The sequence below is a fragment of the Metopolophium dirhodum genome, chromosome 5 (genome assembly GCF_019925205.1).
Source record: "Metopolophium dirhodum isolate CAU chromosome 5, ASM1992520v1, whole genome shotgun sequence".
In the NCBI taxonomy this organism is placed as follows: Eukaryota; Metazoa; Arthropoda; class Insecta; order Hemiptera; family Aphididae; genus Metopolophium; species Metopolophium dirhodum.
The window spans coordinates 22,992,584-23,012,842 of record NC_083564.1 but is presented as its reverse complement, the minus strand read 5'-3'; the positions used below and the strand labels follow the sequence as shown (position 1 = coordinate 23,012,842).

General features: G+C 32.8%; 1 protein-coding gene across 1 annotated transcript in view; it reads right to left on the bottom strand.

Annotated features, from left to right (window-relative positions):
- Positions 1–15,241: 15,241 nt before the first annotated feature.
- Positions 15,242–20,259, bottom strand: part of LOC132944085 (syntaxin-binding protein 5) — a 155,723-nt gene continuing 150,705 nt past the window's right edge. Inside the window, 1 exon segment of the mRNA XM_061013250.1 lies at positions 15,242–19,855. Coding sequence (XP_060869233.1) covers positions 19,590–19,855 — 266 coding nt within the window. The 3' untranslated portion in view covers positions 15,242–19,589.

Sequence of the window (20,259 nt, the reverse complement as noted above, 5' to 3'; positions counted from 1 at the left end):
CCTTAGAGAACTACCAGCTCTCTTTGATTTTTATGTCTGTACCTGTTTTATTTTTTATATTTCATTATTTTCTCCTTTTCCCTTCTCTGACTCATACACCCATTTTTTGCACCTGCGCCTAGGCACCGCGGTCGTGAGTCACGGGGGGAGGGGGCATTTTGGTTAGCTGCCAGAAAAAATTAGGGGCACTTGTAATTTATGTATTTATACGCCCTGGCATTTGAATTATATCCTAATCTGTATTTAAAATTGTTACTATTATAATGTGTCTTTACAAAAAAAAAGAATGTATTTTCAGGTTAATCGGTTAGCACAAATCCAACCCTCATCAGTTCAATCTTCAGGTTTCAACAGTTTGCAGCTTAAGATCCGGCAGTGTTCGGTAGTAAGACGTGCTCGTCTTACTAGGGGGAGGATGTCGGATATCTGTGGAAATACCCAATACCGTAATTTGGCCGCCATATCGTTATCGACAACAATAAATTGTCATCGGTAATTACGGTCGACTCCACATCGAGAAGATTCGATACCCCGCCCCGCCCGTTCCATCTGTATCGCCGTCTGCCGTCTCACCGCGAACCCGTCACCGCCGCGTCAGTGCGTTGTCGTCCGTTCGTCGCAACTTTTGCTGCGGCAACCCCGGCTCTTGTGTCACGTCCGGGTTTCGCGCGACAGACTACATTCACGTGATCGGTGGTTCTGAGTGTGCCGAGTCACGTATCGGCCGTGGCGGTTTTGCGTGTTTTTCCCCTTTTGGTCTATCCGTCCGGGTACAGTTTTACGCCGATCACCTGTGGTACATTGTACTAATTGTACGCACCAAATGCACGCTAAAACGACTTGTTGTCTCGTGATCGCGTTTGTTTTGTAGCCGTCGATTTTGTGTCGCGTTGTGTGCCGGCAACGTGCGGGTCGTGTCGTCTTCCGCGGCTCCAACAGTGCATTTCACGGTGCCTCCCGTGGACCACGGCATGATTTATTGGTTTAACCTGTTCTTCGTGGGCCATCGTGGGATTCCCAGTAGCCAGCGTTAGATCGTCGTGTGGACCAGTGGACCGTTGAGAAGGACCGAGTGGCAACACTGTCGATGGTAATCAGCGGATACCGAGGAGACCGGTGATTACAATATTATTCATTATCATTGTAAAACATCATTGTTTATTATTTTGATGATATGACATTATATATTATTTGTAACAATATTATAAATTGTCCCCGTAGAGTTAGTTAGTGGGCGCCCATTGCATATAAATATAAAATATTGTAATTTTCTTATGAATAGTAAGGCGGTGCTTCTGGCCCGTCACAAGAACGTATTACTTGTTGTTATTCATTGACATCTAGTCTCAAATTAATCACACAGTGTCCACTTCCTTCCGTGTCTTGCGTTGCGGTGCTTATTAAATAGGAGCGTGGGGCAATAACAAAAAAAAAACTGGCTAAAATAAATATTAAGTGTAGCTGAGTCGGCCGACGACCTCTGGGTCGGCAGTAAGGACTTTTATACTACAGACGATACATTTTCATTGTATAACAAATGCCGAAAAACGTTTTGTAATGCAACGATGTATATATATATATATATATATTATATAAAGGCATGGGTACAGGCGTACAGCTACATCAATGTTTCCAGCCAAGTGATATTGTAAGTATATAATATAGGACAATTAGGATCTTTGTACATTTTTTTTGAAATATTCTTATATATTTTAATATACCTATTATTTATCATAGTTATTAGTCGAACAAACCATATATGGCATGTTATAAAGTGTATAATATATGAAAATTCAGAAAAGTTAAATTTTTAAATTATATTAAATGTTGATCGTATATTCATCCTAGACATATATCTCAAAGATTAAGGTTTTAAATATAAACAGTCAAATCTAACCTAATCTAACAAAATTTACATAATTGAGATTGTAATATATAGATAAAGCGTGGTTCCATTAAAATATAATCACAATGACCACGCGTACCTATACTATACCGCAGTATACACATATACAAGTATTGAAGTAGGTACACTTATATATAAAAATATCTGAACTGTTAAACGTATTTTTTTACAGTACATAACTACGTGATTGTATATTATAGTGTTTGTTTGCAGGTTAATTTTATTAATTACAACCGTCGTCGGGCCGTAGATGCGTATCGTATCTACCTATACATAAAATAAAATAAAAAAACCTTTTACAGGACCGCTAACGTTTGACATAAAATTAAAATAAAATTATACGGCCGACTCGTGACGCGTACGGCATTATCATATCATTATAATACGTACTATATATTATTATTCGGTTGTCACCGCGATCGCGTCTGTCGGGCTGCCGCAGCAGTCGTCGTTAATATTGTTCGAGAGAGCTGCGCAGTCCGAGAGAAAGACGGAGTGCTTTATACAAGTGTGTGGCGGCGGCGGGCTTAGGGTTTGAGGTATTTTGAAATTTTCGTCTCTTCCTACATATTGTATAGCCCACTCTCGCTTTATCCGACCGTCTGACTGCGCGTGTACCTACCAGCTATATAGACGGCGGGATTCGTCGCACCGCACCGCATGTCGTCGAGGGCCGCTGGGTGGTCCGAGAGACGGCGGCGAGCCTATCGCTACAAGGATAATAATATTTTCCCGAAAGGGAAGAATAAAAATAAATAAATATAAAATAAAATAAATACGTCAAGATACGATCGTTCCCGTCTAGCGGGAGGTAGCCGCCGCCGCCGTCGACGTCGCCGCCGACGACGCCGACGGTATTTTTTTTCCCTCTGAAAAATGTGAAAACGTTACCATTATATAGTCATAACTCGAGCGAGCGCGCGCGCGCGCCGCTCGTTCAAAGGACCGGGGCCGTCGAGTACATAGTCGGACGAGAGTAATCGGTTCTCGATCCCGACAGGACGACGGGTGGGGGGGGGGGGGAGAGGAGAGAAAATCCCACGTGTGAGAGACACGCGTGTTTTTCGTATAGTCGTCGTTCCGGCCGCGCAGCGTCCGACGTGCGACCGTGTAACATAATAATAGTAATAATATAATATATATACATATAGATTCTAATATATCGAAAAAATCGCCCAAGCATAATAATATTATACACGTACGAGTACACACACACACACACACACACACACACACACAGAGTTGAGGTAATGCACGACATGCGGTTATCTATATATTATATCGATAAAACGTTTTCCGGCTCGACAAAAGGACGTGTCGGCGTTATTGATGGCGTCGCATGTATATAATATAATATGTATATCATCGTAGCGTCACTGCAGCTCCGACGCGTACACTATATTATATAATGCGTACCTATGTATATAATATAATATATATATGGTATAATAAAATAACGTCCTATGTATATATATTATATTATCGTCGCGTCCTTTGACGCGCGTTATATTATATTATCGTACACATATATCGCATTACCTACGACTGTGTGCCCATCATATTATGTACCCGCGCAACAATAATATCATATAATATTATGTGTGATGTGCCTCGTGCGTATATGTGCGTATACGAGTGTGCGTGTAATATAGGTAACTATTCCCGACGAAATAATATTCTGTCCGTTTGTAACGCTGCTGCAGCGGCATGCATGATAATTATACTGCAAGATATGTAACAGAAAGACTTGACGACAAAAAAAATTATTCTACTTAAACGTGTGACGAAAATTGTTAAAATTATATTATATGATTAGAAATATACTCGTATCAGCAAAGTCCCTAAAAAAATATTTTGAAAAAGTTATTACGTTCCAAATTCATTTAATCAAAAAAATATTGATATTTTAAAAAATTCTAAAAAAATAAACTACTTAGATAAATGTTTTTACTATCAAAATTGTTCTTATAATCCGATTCACAAATTGGCTATTTTGAATATATCCAAAAAAAATTAAGTCAAATTTTTTATTTTCAGTGTTAAAAAATAAAAATAATTGTTTGTATAATATATGTGTAGCGAAAGTGACTGTAAATTATATGTAAAAAAAAATTTTTAAATATTAATTAGAACAAAAGTTATTCCAAAAGTCAGTTCTATAACATACACCCAGCTGGTATAATAATAATAATAATATTATAACGTCTTAAACGATTGTCCGCGCGAGTATGAGGCGAGGAGGAGCTGCAGGCACGCACAAGTGCGCGCGCGAGGGCCGAGGAGTTGTATTGCCGGCACAGGATTTCGTCCCTTTGATGTGAAATTTAGCGCAAATATTTGCTCAAATGTTGTTAAACATCGCCCTCCGACGACGACGACGGTGACGGCGTGACACTCTTCTTCTTTCCGCAGTCTTTTGTGCTGGGCCACCGCCGTTTATATTGTATACGGTCGTAACAAAATACCACCCACGTCACGTGGATGACTTTTGCGTTATTATATTATTATTATTATTAAAAAGAAGAGGACGACGTGACTGCTGCGGAATAATATGCAATAATAATAATAATAATAATAATAATAATAATAATGATTATAATATACGATCCTTTTTTCCGACGAATTTTCGGGGGACGGCGTTTTTTCGGTCTTCGATCAATTTTATTCGGTAGACGATTTCCGCGAAAAAGACTGTGCTCGCCAAGCGATCCGCCGTAATAACAATAATAATAATGTCATATCAAAGCCGAAGCTGACGCACACCGACAGAGGGGATGACTCTGTGCTGCACGTTTTCGCAATAATTCGATTTTTGTATAATATAATATAATAAACGGTTGAACCACGCGAGACGGTTTATAATATTATATAATACTACTCGCATACGACTGTAGTTATAATGCGCGCATCGTATAATATTGTTGTGTATTATATTATTATATTATAATGCGCATTATTGTGACAATAAATCTGTAACAATGTTATTGTCGTATTCGTTTGAAAGTCACCGCGGACGACGGAAAAAATATAATATACATAATATTACATCGGCAATACGGTAATCCTTGCGACCTGTTTATATAGCTTATACTTTATACACTTTATAGTTTTATACACAGCGTTAGCCGCTAACAGTGGATATACAGCGTGTCGGCCGGCCGGGGACAGCTGAAATCCTTGGTTCGAGTTCCGCGATCACATCAACCGGACAGAAAATCTTTATTTATAATAATATACAGTCGAGTCGCGATAACTCGAAGTTGAAGAGAGATAAAAAGTCGTTTCGAGATATTGTGTATTATTTATTCGGTATGACGACGATATACTTAATTTGAATAAAATAAAAATAAAATCGAGTTGTCAAGTTTTTTTTTAGTTAGTCGACGTTCGAGTAATCGCGACTCGACTGTACTACATAATAAGGTTATCGTTTGTAATGATTGTAATAATTAGAAAATATTATATTTTATCAAAAATTATACGCGTAACGTCATGAAACTTGGTCGCGTCCGTCTGCAGAACATATTTTTATGAAGCGTCAAAATCGTGTATATAGTTTATAAAACCGCAATAACTGTTGTTATTTTTTGCTATCTAATAATATTTTGATAAATTATTATAATAACGATGACGTCGAAAAAAAAATGCTGAATATACCATTAATTGTATTAAAATTGAGTAAAAAATGTACGTAATGTTTTACGATTAAGTATTATAAATAAAATTAGTAAATAAGAGTAATGCCCGAATGTGGCGTGTGAACAACTTTCAGAATTTATTGCGTGCCTTTTTAGAATTGCAGATGCTTTGTTTAAATCAAACATCCATATAATATTAATATGTTATATTAAACGGAGATAACGATGACGATGAATAACAATAACCTCTTACAATATAATATATTATATAATGATTGATTATTTTGTAGTTCGTGTCAATAACGTAAAATATTATGAATTCCTTCAAACGCTATAATATTATAATGACATAAAATGCATATTTTTTTAACCTTTGTAATTTAGGTATTGCACTGGCTGGTTTAACGCACGTTTTAAGTTTTAACTTCATAACTTCATTTTCTAGGTTAAGTTATACCTAACTAGAGTAGGTACGTTTTGATGTTTTTCGTCTTGAGAATTTAAATATTACGCTAAATTAATAATAAAATACTGACTAGATAGATTTTATTTGACCGTTAAGATAAAACTGTAGGTACTTATAAGAACAACTTTGTCTTCACATGATAATATATAAACTCCAGAAACTTAAATTAAATAATGCTACTCGTACTATACTATTTTTTCAATTAAATAAATGTTCATGGGTCATGGGTATCGGGCGGTGAATCGTGTAATGACTTTGATGCGGCATGTATAATGGTGATAAATTACATACATTGTATTTTCTAATTATATCTTAGAAACTTGGATAAAAAATCTATTTTCAATTTTATTATTTAAGTTTTCATAACACAAAACGACAAGGTATGTGGAAATTCAAAATTGAACCTATTTATTATATTATACATGTTATACACATTCAATTTAAAATATTTAATATAGGTACTACCTTCACCGCTCCTACTTAATTTCGGACTTTTTTTACTTTTAGTACGAAAAAACTAATGAAAAATACCATATTTTGAAATATTATAAAAACCAATAGGTATAATTATAAAACTTATAAAAATGCAGAAATCATAATTAGAAGATAACGATTATATAGACGACTACGATGTATTTTGCCGGTTGAACCTAATAATATTGTAATGTGCACAATATTGTCAATATTGCAGTACCTACCTAATGATTCATTCCATGCCGAATACCTATGATGTATATTGTATTATAATGTTTATGCACATTATTATTGAATTGTTCGAGATAAGTGATGCGGTTTGTAGGCAAAAAAAAATTATACATAATATTATAATATATCGTGTGTGACATCGCGCGTACTACATACCTATAATCTATATTACCTTACTGTATAATATTATATATTACGCATATCGGGATCGGGGACTTCTATATAGTGCCACGTGCAACCACCGCTGCAGCCTTTAATCACATAACACCGCGAGCGACTATATGCGGTCTTTCGGCGCATACGCCCGCGATAGCGATTATACTTGCGTGTTAAGTACAATTCCACGCGTTTACGGGGAAAAAAAACCGATATTACAAGTGACTCCGAAGCTAGATAGTGTGCGCGGTAACAATAAAATAAATTGCACGTCCCGACAACAACAAAGGCATACCACGCTGCACCGTGTCGTGTCATCTAATTTTTTTTTCCACTAAATAAAAAAATAAAATTTCGACGCGTTCGCCGTATTCGCATTCCGCACCCCACCTGGAGATTTCAATTCCAATCGCGCGCGCGCTGGTAACACATTCGCAGGCGCACACACACGCGCAGAGGAATACACACGCAAACCCTTATATATTATTATATATGTGTATATAGATATTGTATAGATGTCTATACTGTCGCCACTGAAAAACCTCTGATGATACCGGCGGCGTGGCCACTTCGTCGTCGGACGTTTGAATTCCACTGGAAAGAAATTTCAAATAACTCTGCGATGCTTATAAAAACGGTCGCCGTGACATTTACGTGTTAATATTCGTAGGGGGGCGGGTGGTAGAGTCTCGTAGGTATATTATATTATTATATGAACGATGTACCAATATATACTTCGATTTATCGACGGTAATTTCAAAATTGCAAATAAATGTTTTTGACGTCACCAGCGTCGTGCATTATGCATTTTTGTATATTATACTATGCATGAGTAATATTATTTTCGTTTCAATATAATATAATAATAATAATATATTATTGTACGCGTTCCCGCGTGAGTGAATTTTACAAACGAACGATTTACACTCACACCTCGACAAGGGACACTAGCTGCGACAACACCCAATGAACATATATTATAGTCTCGACTTGATGAAATAGGTAATAGCTATATTACCTAGGTATATCAAAAATAATTATAACTATTATAAAGTAGGTGATAATCGCGTTAGAACACGTTGTAGGTCCTCGACAGTGTCCAGCGCACGTGAAAATATTTCGTTAAAAGTTCGAAGTTTCGAAAGTTGCGACCGTGAAAATCATGTATATTGTAATATTATATACTAACAATATGTTTGTCGTAGAAAGATAGAAAGTTCCGATTTTTGTTGTTATATTTAACCCAACTACCAGCCAGACCAGGACAATACACTTCCACATTGTTTATGAATCAATACACAAAGTAAAATATAAAATATACAATACATATTTTATCGAGGAACTATAGCAATTGCTGTAAATATATCAGAATGGCCAAAGGGGTTTATCTAAAAATGTCAACATCCCTTCAAGAATGAAGATCTAGTCACGTCCGAATGCACTACGCTCCGTGTTATTCATTCCATCGTTCATCAGTGCCTTTTCATTGTGTTATATCAATAGTTTATTATTTATGAGCATTTAACGTTAAGAGGGGTGGAGTGGTACACTGAAAATTCGCTGGGTCCTGGGTATATAATTAATTTCCCGCCTCACAACTCACCACTCTTGTTCTTATCTTAACTTTAAATGCTTATAAATAATAAACCATTGAAACAACGAAACAATGAAAAGGCACTGATAAATAATACGTTACTCGTTTGGATATCTATATAATATGTACAAACGTTTTCAGAAAAATATTGTACCTACCTATAATATATAGGTAGATATTATTATACCTATTATACATTTATATTTACATCGTGTACGGACTTGTTAAAATATATCACGACTGTCATAAAGTATAACCCCCATTAAATTTCGTTGAAATTTGAATGTTTTTTTTTTCTTATAAAAATGGTTACAATAAATATCACTAACAATCAGTCATAATATTTTACGCATGTTCAGTTATCATGCGTTATATTATATATTATGCTATATAAAAAAATAAATCACTATGATTACATCATATATTATTATATTCCCTAAGTATTGTGATTATGCATGCATACTGATACTGCATGTATAGTATAGTCTAACTGCATTAGATTATGTACAACCTGGATTATAAACACAATATTTAATTACCATCGTTTCATAGTCGAATAGTATTTCAATATAATAGAATATAATATATAATTTGAATTATTATTACTTACGTTTTTTATTTAACAAATATTTGAGATTCTTTTCAGGTATCCTTTCAATATATCCAATTTTTTTATCATTCTTATAATGTCCAATCATATTCATGTACGTTAACAATGTTTTGTTGAACTGCGCCGTCGCGATGCTATTCAAACAACTAATCGGAATACATATCACATTAAAAAATGTAGTAGTTTTAAGATGATAAAATAATATGTATAAGTGTACCTAACATTTGGTAACAAAATTTATTTTTTATAGGTACTTAATATTTTCATAACATTAGTTTATCAACAACTTTGGTTTCCAATTAACCGTAGGTACAAATCTAAATTCGATGGTTTTATTTAATATATATCTCTAATAAAATAAAATATCTAATAACGATTTTTACCACTTAGATCACTGCACAGTCATAAAAATTAGATACCTACTGATCGACCATCGTAAACATAATTATTACATACATATTTTAAGGTATCTATAGATAACATGCAATAATACTCGAGGTATGAATAAAGTAACAAATAACCTTTAAAATAGTTGTTAATTTTAATATATTTGCCCGTGGACTTGAAAAGTTCAAAGTAGCTATCAAACAATATTTGAGTAAAATAAGTTTTTCCGTTTATATGATGGTTAAATGTTGAAGGAAATGTATCCGGATAGTAATTGAATCCAAGTTAATATTTATATTTTATATTCATAGATACAGTAAACCAATACCCCACTGTCATATTATTACAATAATAATGAAAAAAATAATAATATAAAATTGGAAAGTATATTTCAATATGACATAATGTTAGCTAATAACACTATGCTGTGGTTGATGCTTAAAAAAATATATATTTATAAGTTTATTACAATTATGGATTTATGATTATGAGTAAACAATAATAATATACATAACGTAATGAGATTTTCATGAGTGAACAACACGTTTGACGGCGCTGTTAATAGTATTACCTAACCATTTGAAATACGGAGCAAATTATTATTAAATAAATAATATATTTTATAAATTCTATAATACAGGTGAAATTAAATAAGTGATATACAATAGATATTTTAAATATTTATTATAATTTAAAGATATATATTTATAAGTTTAAACCTGGAGTATTTTATATTTTTATTTAAATGTTTTTTTTTTTAAGATTTCATTATTGCATGATAGCTGATATTACAATAAATACATTTATGATTAATGAATATACACCATTAAAACATAAAATTAGTTAAACACATTCCAAATGATTAAACTATTCATAAATTCATTTCTCCAAATTATACTTTCTTGAAATTTAATTAATTCCATTTCTTGAATTTCAATATTTAACCACTCAAAACAAGCTAGTTCATCAAATTTAATTATAATATGTTTATTAAGAATATTAAAGTTGATTTAAACGATAAAACTGAGTAAATCTGCAAGAAATCCATTCCTATGCATTCCTATTAATATTATAAATTATAAAGTTCGATACATATTTTGGCTGATTATGAATTATGATGAATTAAATTAAATTAGTGTTTATTCATATTATATGGAAAATATTTTAAATTTTCATTACAAAATTCTACGATGTTTTTAATCATTTATAAAACGGTTTGGCCTCGACCTTGAAGTTTTTTTATACTTAATAATAAAAAGGTAGCATTAAAATGCATCAAATCACTCAACCAATATAATTCTGTAAGCTCCAGGTAATTTTGAGGTATTTTGTGCAAAAACCAACTAATTTTTCTATAATAATTCAACAAATCGGCGAAGAATATTTGTCTGTGGCTTAACCTTGAAAAGAGGTCATAGTATTGCGATTTGACTTCATCCAACAATTTGGTAAATCGTTTGTTGTTCATAACAGTTTAAATTTACGACTCCTGCTACAATTTACCATTACTTTTAGAAGTGATTTCGTGTTATCTTTTGCACACAATGCTCCTTGGCGAATAAATGTATAATACAATGCAAATTTACTATAGGACGCGGAATTTGAACGGACCATAATCATCATAAAGGAATATATTATAATACCATGGAAAAAGAGGGTAGGGTACACATTTTCTAGGATAATATTACACCCTCAATATATGGGGATAATTGATTCGAATGGTACACCGCGAAATGCGTGGTGGGCTAACTTAAACATATTATACGAACAAGGTTGTTACTTGTTAGGGCACAAATGGATAGATAATATTGGAGCAAGTTATTTAATCAAACATCTTATATTTACCTAAAAAAAATATTGAAAATTGTTTGTATAAAAATTCAAATTTTAAATGATATTACACTGTTTTTAAATATTTTTTTTTCGAATATCTGAGGTGAGTGTCGCTAAATTGTGGCCAACGCAGTAGAATACACAGACCCATATTTGAATTCTAAATACCTTTAAAATTGTTTCTAGTGGTTCAAGTAAAATTTATCAGCTTTGTTTAAAAACATAAAATTAAGCCTAACATTTAATAAAAACTTAAACATTGACACCTAAATACCTAATGATATTTATTTTTTGATTCAGCCCCGGTGGTTTTCATTTCAAGAGTATTTGGAAAATCTAGCGATAGGTGAGTTTATTTTGTGGTAAATATTAAAAGATAGTTAAAATGTTGTTTGTATTGTAGGATTAGGATATCATATTAAAGTAAGTAACTCAAATTGTTCTATAACTCGAGGGGCGTATAAGTAGTAGTGATGTATTAAATTTACTAGGCGTATCATAATCAAATACATTGTATAATTCACTATATTTTATATACTTTGATAATTTATATACGATATCATAATAGTAAATAGATCATATAGGTGTGAGCAATAGATAGTGTTTTACGTAGGTATTTTATATATTAATATTTATAATAATATATTTATACGATTATTAACTGGTTTATTTTTTTTAGAATCGTCTCTCGACCTATACATTTTATCAGTTGAATTGTGATTCTTAAAATAATTCTTCGCTCTTGCAAGTTCAATTATTATAAAATATACTTATCGTAGATAATAGGTATTTACCTACTTTGTTAACTGTGCAGCGATGGCCTTGTTTGATTCTCGTGACGAACTGATTCGATTGTTATTGATAATCTTGTCCAAACCACACACTCCACCCACAAGCCATTTCTAGTCACAGCTCGTGAATTTTTTACTGATTCGCAAGTAAAAAACTACGAATCCAAAACGAAGTTCATTATCGTATGGTAGGTACGCGGTACCATATTATCATATCATAATATTATAATATTGTATAATATTGCGGTTAACGGTTACGTAACTCGATATGCGTGTCGTTGTCGTTTCGGTTTTACTTCCAAGAAGTTGGGCAAACGTTTTTCTACGAATTTCCATCTCCGCACAAAATATTATATTTAGCAGCGATACGATTGTCGTGCCTTGCTCGACGATAAATATTGTACGATGCCAATCATTACAATGCTATGATTTTCACTCGCGCGTTTATAATTCGAATGATAAGTATGTGACGGCAATCCGAGTGCTCACGTTGGCGCGAAAAAAAAAAGATCACGAAAATGGTACCTCGCCACTATCTATGCCCGTCGTAATAAATGTATCCATAACAATATGAATTATGATCAATATTATATTACATTTAAGTGCACGGATATTAATACTGTGAGTGCTCACTTGTAAATTTCCATCGATTTCGTCTCAGTGGAGTTTATTAAATCGCCGGGAAATCCCCAGCGGACCAGTGACTGGTATTTCTCGCCAGGACCAAATGTCCATATTGATATCAAATGACGATAAGCCGGCGGGCTTTTGCGTCACATATCTGTACTATACGAATTCGTCCATCCAGGTCCTGTCGGTGTATTTAGTATTATATACGCATATAGAGTATAATATACGAATGGATAGGCTAACACAATTATTTATGACGCGTGAATGAACATTTTGATATTTTGAGGGGCGGGGCGGGGGTCTCATCAATTGTATAACAAATAAAATGTATGATGAAACCCTTTGCTGGAGTGAGAGTATTATAATATAAAAGCGTTCTATCTCTCGTCCAAATTCCGGACTAACCACTATTTCTTATTTTGTTAATATAGGAATCCATGTGTATTATCCATGTGTATTCCTCAAACCCTCATTTTGTCACCGGTGTGTTGGCATTACTGCGCGGTGATCATGGAATAATACGCGTGCGGTCAAAGTTTTACGGTATCTAAGTTTTCTTCCGAAAGTGAATTTCTGAAGCTGGGTTCACATCGCACCGTGTCGTGAGATGTTGTCGTGCTCTGATTGGTCCAACCACTAAAAGCGGTATCGTTTGGTAACTGTACACGGTACGGTGTAGTGTGAACCCGGCTTGAGTCAGAATCTGGCCAGTAGACAATGGTTATTCTTATTAACGTTTCCAAAAATATTATTACAATTTACAATATAGGATAAACGTATAGTATAAACTAGTAAAGACTATATGACTCTGAGAACGTAATCATAAGCAATACAAGTCTCGAGACATATATTTAGGTAAGTACCTATGTATTATTTTATTGATATATAGTTAGATGTCCACCGTGGATGAGAAGAAATAGTCACAACACCATATTTTCACAACTATTCAGGTCATCAATTTATAGGTATACCTGATTGTTCACCGGTAATTGGTCAACCCAATGTCAGGACTAAATATTTTATTCGAATTACAACCTTCTCAGACCAGTTGAGTATTGCGGATACCATTTTCGTCGAACTTATTTTTTTAAAAACATCTGCAGGTATTCGAAAAACAGAAAAATTATACAATCAATGGAGTTACGGGCTTCTCCTTCGTCTTGCTATTGGGGGCATCGATGTACAACCCAAAAACTTTACTATCATTATTATAATTATGACACGACGAGTACTTACCCAATGGATGGTTTTCGCGTCGATAATTCTGTGCGGAGAGGAAGGCTAAGAACGGTGTTTATTGTTTCAGAGACCTGTGGACATGCCATGCTGAATTATCGCGAGCTTGCCGAATAATGTGAGACGCGTTTCGGACTGTATCGAAATTGTGTGACTTCCAACCCCGTTGTATTTTAGTTAAACGATACATACCTATATAGCAGTGGTTCCCAACCTTTTTGAGACTATTACCCATAAGTCAGGTTAGATATTAACAAATACCCCTCCCAATCAAAAAAAAGTTGAGTAATAAAAAAAATAATGATCATTTACATGAGTAAACTTAAAATGAGTACTTAAAATAAAAAATAAATAATTTAACTTTTACCCCTCAAAAAATCGTGTTTTTACCCCTTAGGGGGTAATAACCCCCAGGTTGGGAACCGCTGCTATATAGGCTATAATATGTGCATGGGTGCAAATGAGATTTGAGCCGTTTCGGATTTGAGAGGGCTGAAGATTTTGATGTAGTCGTAGAAAATGTTTTCATATATTCCAAAGCGTGGTGTAAAACATACAGGGTTTTTTCTTTTTTGAGGGCAGAAGTTAGCCCCCCCCCCCCCAGTTATTTGTGCCTATGAAACATCAATATATTTTGTGACTGTACGAGAGATGGAGAGAAAAAGTGATAACCAATCGCGCATCGTGCGTAGTCGATAAATTCGGGGTGTAGGCAATAATTATATTTTATTAAGACGCAGGTGGTTTAATGCACCCCGACTTGGCGGTTATCACTCATGTTATTATAAAGTTGTCACGATAATATAGTATTATAGTCTTATAGTATATCGATGGACTCATAACTCCACATTACGGTGGTGTTCGGAGATATACGCGTCCTAATATATTATAATGGATCACTTTTAGAATTTAAAAAGTGTCTTGTTTTGATTGGAAATGAAATTAAATCGACCACGTATCTAGGATGGTTCAACACTACCATTGATGCACTGTTGAAATAAAACTCTTTGGGCTTGATCGTACCGGCGTGAACTTTTATACGGAATACTGCAAGTCATATAATATAAAACTGTAAATATCCAACAGGGCCCTCCTTAGGATTTGCGAGGCCTAGAGCGAAAACCAATTTTACCACTTTTTTCAAACTTCCCGTAAGGACGTCCCTGATATCCAAGTATCAGTAGGTACTTTAAAATATGAGTATAAAAATAGATGAACCGACCAAATACTAAATAGTCGTGTGGGATACGAGTGAAATCAATTATTAAGTAAAAAAAAAAAAAGGCAAATTTTAAAATAATAGTTTTGCATTTTTATTATACAAACAATAGAATGTTTTAACGGTAGTCGATAAAATTATATTAGGTTTTTACCTAATACTAACATTACAATAATATAATATTGTTAGCAAACGAAATTGATATTTATACTTAAAAAAATTCAATTACATTCTTAAAAAAAAAAAATAAACATAAACATTTAGAAGCTATAACATTTTAATAATTATTATCATACATACATACTAATCAAATACAAGTATTTATTATTTTTTATATTATGACGGGTACCATCAGCTATAACTCGCTTTTATGTTTTTTTTATACATAACACAAATGCCATATTTTCTTTTGATTTTCCATATTATCTATCGTATCGTAATAAATTGTAATAAAGTCCAACGTTTGTATAGTAATTTATTATTATTATATATTTTTTTTTGTTTTTACATTTATTTAAAATATAAATCCTACACAGACGCCTCATCTCTACGTCTATTATTGGGACCGTCTGACGATTATCCTTAATGTATAACATGTATTTATATAATATATATCACTGTAATATTATTTGGTATATTATTTTTTTGGTTGAAAATAAAATAACGCGGAGCTATATTCATTATTTTAATTTCGCGCAATAGACTACAAAAAATTGTAATAATAATAAACATTCAACATACCTTATACAATATAATTATATATATAATATATTATATAAGATATATAAAGGTATCGATTATGTACATAACCGTTATTTAAGTGTTTTGAAGTACGCGAGTAATTTTTAAAATATTTTTAAACTTTTTTCTTTTTAACTATGTAATATTATTATTACGAATACTCAAAAATCAGATCAATAACATGCCTAAACGTTTAATATTGTTTCACAGATAAACATATAATAATATTAATAATAATAAAAATAATAATAATAATAATAATGTATAATATTATATATATAATACAAAACAAACGCATACATGTACAACGTAGGTACATTGTATAAAATAACATATGTGGTTACGGTTGCTTCGAGTGATGGTGTTAGCAATGTAAACGGGGGGAAGGGAAGGATGGAGGGGATGGAAATATTGCCCAAATTGTTAGCCTACAATAATATGTCTAGTTTTAGGAAGACTGGATTATAGAGAATAATAATATTAATAGTTAAATCATTATTTTCTTATATTTTAAATATTCTAAAATTTACGTTTTTATTTACGTTTTCCCCTCGCATTTTTTTTATTGTCTTTTTAATTTAAGTTTTCAATCAAGAAAGCGCTGCAGTTTAACTTGTTATACTATTCGAAAAACCGAAATACCTATATTATTGTATTCAATACACGGGATTTCTGGTTCAAAGTACAAGTCATGTAATAAGTATACGCGAGCTCTCTGAGTAAAATATTACTCCGATTTACGAGTTATGTAAACATAAGACGACGGTATATATTTCCCAGGCGTGGTGCAAAATGATGAAAATGTAGGTACGCCTATCTGCCTTTTGGCGTACAACGTTAAAATCTATGTAAATCGTGAAAAAAAAAATCTGGTTAATACCTTAAATGTAATTTATACATACACATACACATACACACACACATATACATATATATATGTAAATACATAATATAATATTATGTCTAATAATCGATCTTCAGTAAATAAGTATTATATATACATGCATGCGCATATATATTATATTTTAAAATGATAAATAAAAAAAAACAAAACAAAAACAATAAGTGTCAACAGAACAATTTTTAACCAGTGGATTTTGTATATATATATATATATATAATTTTTTTTTTTCATATCACATTCTTATTATTATTTTTTTTTTCCGGTAGGTAATTTATGGCTTGTCTGTTGCATCTCGTTCGGGTCATGCGGGGCCAAATTTCCATCAATAACGATTTTCCTATCCCGGCATAGTTGCTGTAGATGCCGGCACCGGTGGTGGCGTCGTCGAGCCGGAGAGTAGGAAAGGGTCGCGCGAGCGAATCGTGAAAAATTACTCGTCGGAAAAATTACTTACGCACAAGAAATTAAAACATTGACAGGCGGTTCTATTATGGCGGAAAATTGTTCGGGTGTAATGTGCGCGTGTGTTTTATGGTGCACGGGCGTGGAAATTGCATTATGTCGGGAAAAAAATAATAATGTTTTTTTAATCGTGTATAATGTGCCGTGTGGGAGTAAATATAATACGATATAGGTAAGGTGGTATACGTTGTTATTACGTAACGGTTAAGACGAGTTGATTTAAAATTTTCGGCCATACATATGAAAATAAATATATGATACGTACAATAATATTGTATTTGACAAAAAAAAACGAAATAACGCGCAATTCACCGCCGGAAAATATTTTTGTATTCTTGTCGTGCACAATGATGATGAAGAAAACCACGACAGACCCGAGACGAGAACCATCAAGAACCATATTTGTTGCACATACCGTACACATAAATATAATCATCGTTATATATGTACAGGGAAATGTAAAATTATCGTCACATAAGTGTAGTTATCAATAAATATTCTTAAATTAAAACTAATATTATTTTACTTACATTATATTAATATAATTGTATTTTATAATCTATAGAAAAACATTTACGAAATGAGAAAATATTTTGGAAAAAAATATAACAGCTACAAGTGTAATAATTATAATTATTATAATAATAAATAGATATAAATATATAATATGTATATTATATAAGCTAAAACGTATTGATCCCCAAACGAATTCTGTATGACTTGGTCGTATATAATATTATATGCACTCGTTCTCGATACAGTTACGCGGCGTTTATGTTATTTGACTAGACTTTATAATATTATGGGAAAACGATTTTTAGGGTAAAGACTTTCGTTGAGGTAAAGCAGCATTCATTCAGACTAGGAGAGATTATTATTTTTTCTCACGCTCTCACGCTCTTAATGATATTACTTAATATTCTATCGTATTATCGTGTTTGAATTTCAGAGGGCTGTAATATCGTTAAAACAGAAAACACAACATGATTCCCTTATTTGCATTAGATCGATTATTACATTTATCTATAATGTACCTATTTAAATCCTGTTCGATTATAAATATATCAAAGAAAATATTAATACAACAATTTACACTACAATATAATTTTAATAGCCCCTAGAAACAGTTTATTACACCGTAGACTAAATACATATATATATATATAATATAGTATCTTACTTTTAAGGCACAAATCGCTTCATAATAATTACAAACGGTCTGCCACACACACACACAGGATGGTAATTGTACGATTTTCGAGTAACCTATCATAGGATAGGTATGCTCTTATAAAAACACATCCGACGGGCATTGAATCTAAGTACCTATTGAGATTTTTTTTTGTTTAGTTTTGATTTTCCTTACTCATGATCGTTATAAACTTATAAGCACATATGGTAAGAACCGCGAATTATTATCTCTCTATATATATTGTATAAATATATGTATAAAGAAACTATAATTTTAATATATTTATGACTTAAATACACCTTACTTATATTACTACAACCACAGCCCGTTTTATTTTATGTTGATTTAATCTTATATTAAGAGTAATACAATATAAATATGCAATCAAATGACTAATGAGTAGATAATATATATTATTATTATCCTTAAAATAATAATTACACAATTTATATAATGTATATGTACTCGCACTCATATATACATATACACATAATATTATCAACGAGTGGTATAATATTCCGGTCGAAATTAACGCACTAAGCGAATAAACAGGTTACGTGCGACGATTGTTGTGTTCCTCGACGTAATACTATTATATTAATGGGATGGTATAATATTATTATTATTATGCCAGCGTGTCGACATAATAATATTATTATGTTCTCGCGGTCGACTAAAATCGCAAATAATATTTAATCGATGAATTGTATAATGTAATATAATATATATATGTACATACCTATAAATATAGGTAATATATTAGACTATGTTTAACCACGTCAATATTAAATTAATGTCTAACATTACGTTTACTTAGATGGCAACAAGATTATTTTATGAGAATATCCAGCGAAATTGTTTTTTTTTTATTTATTTTATTTTTAAAGCGAAATCTGTTAACAGAGAAAATTTATTTGGAAGATCCTTAAGTACGATTTTTTTTGTGTGTGGGTGACTTTTTTTTTTGTTTAATGCGTTTGTGTATATTTGTGTAAATATAGATATTATATATTATAGAGAGAACAAAAGAGAGATAGAGAAAGGGCGGGGAGAGAATATATATATACTGAGGAAGAGAGAGAGAGAGAGAGAGAGAGAAACAAAACGAAATCGGTGGGTCTACAGTTGATACCATCGTTTGTCCCTGTTCTTCATCATCAGCTCTCGGGCGTTGGAGGAAAACTGTTCGGCTTCGTTCATCATCCTGGCGGTGCGGTCCTCCAGGTTGCTGAGCTTCTCGCCACGTTCCACCGCCAATAGATGGGCTCTCGATATCTCGCTGGCCGCCGTGCTCGCCCGGTTTCCCAGCGCGTCCAGTTGGGCCGACGGGCCGGGTACGAGTTTGGCCACGAGTTTCGGTGCTTTACCGCTGGTGGACTCACCGACTGTCCAAAAACACACATCGAAAAACCCCAATGAATAATAGTAATAGTAATAATTCTGCCAAGTCATGGCGGGGGTAATTTTTCTAAAAAGGACAACAGTTGTAAATCGATAAACCTTATTATTACTTATATAATAATATATTGGTATAAGTAAACCGTCTTTGGAGTATCAACAGTTTGATAGGTAGTCATATTTTGGCTTCCACCCATTTTAGTTGAAATGGAAAGTATGTCTTGCTACAGTTATTTACATAAATGTATGTTATACATATTCTATAGACATTAGACAAACGCTTCGAGAATAGTTTTTTTTTTAAATTTAATTTACGATTATATCTGATAAATGATGCACCTAAAAACGTATAATACTGCGTTTCAATCTTTTTTTTTTGTTAAAATATATT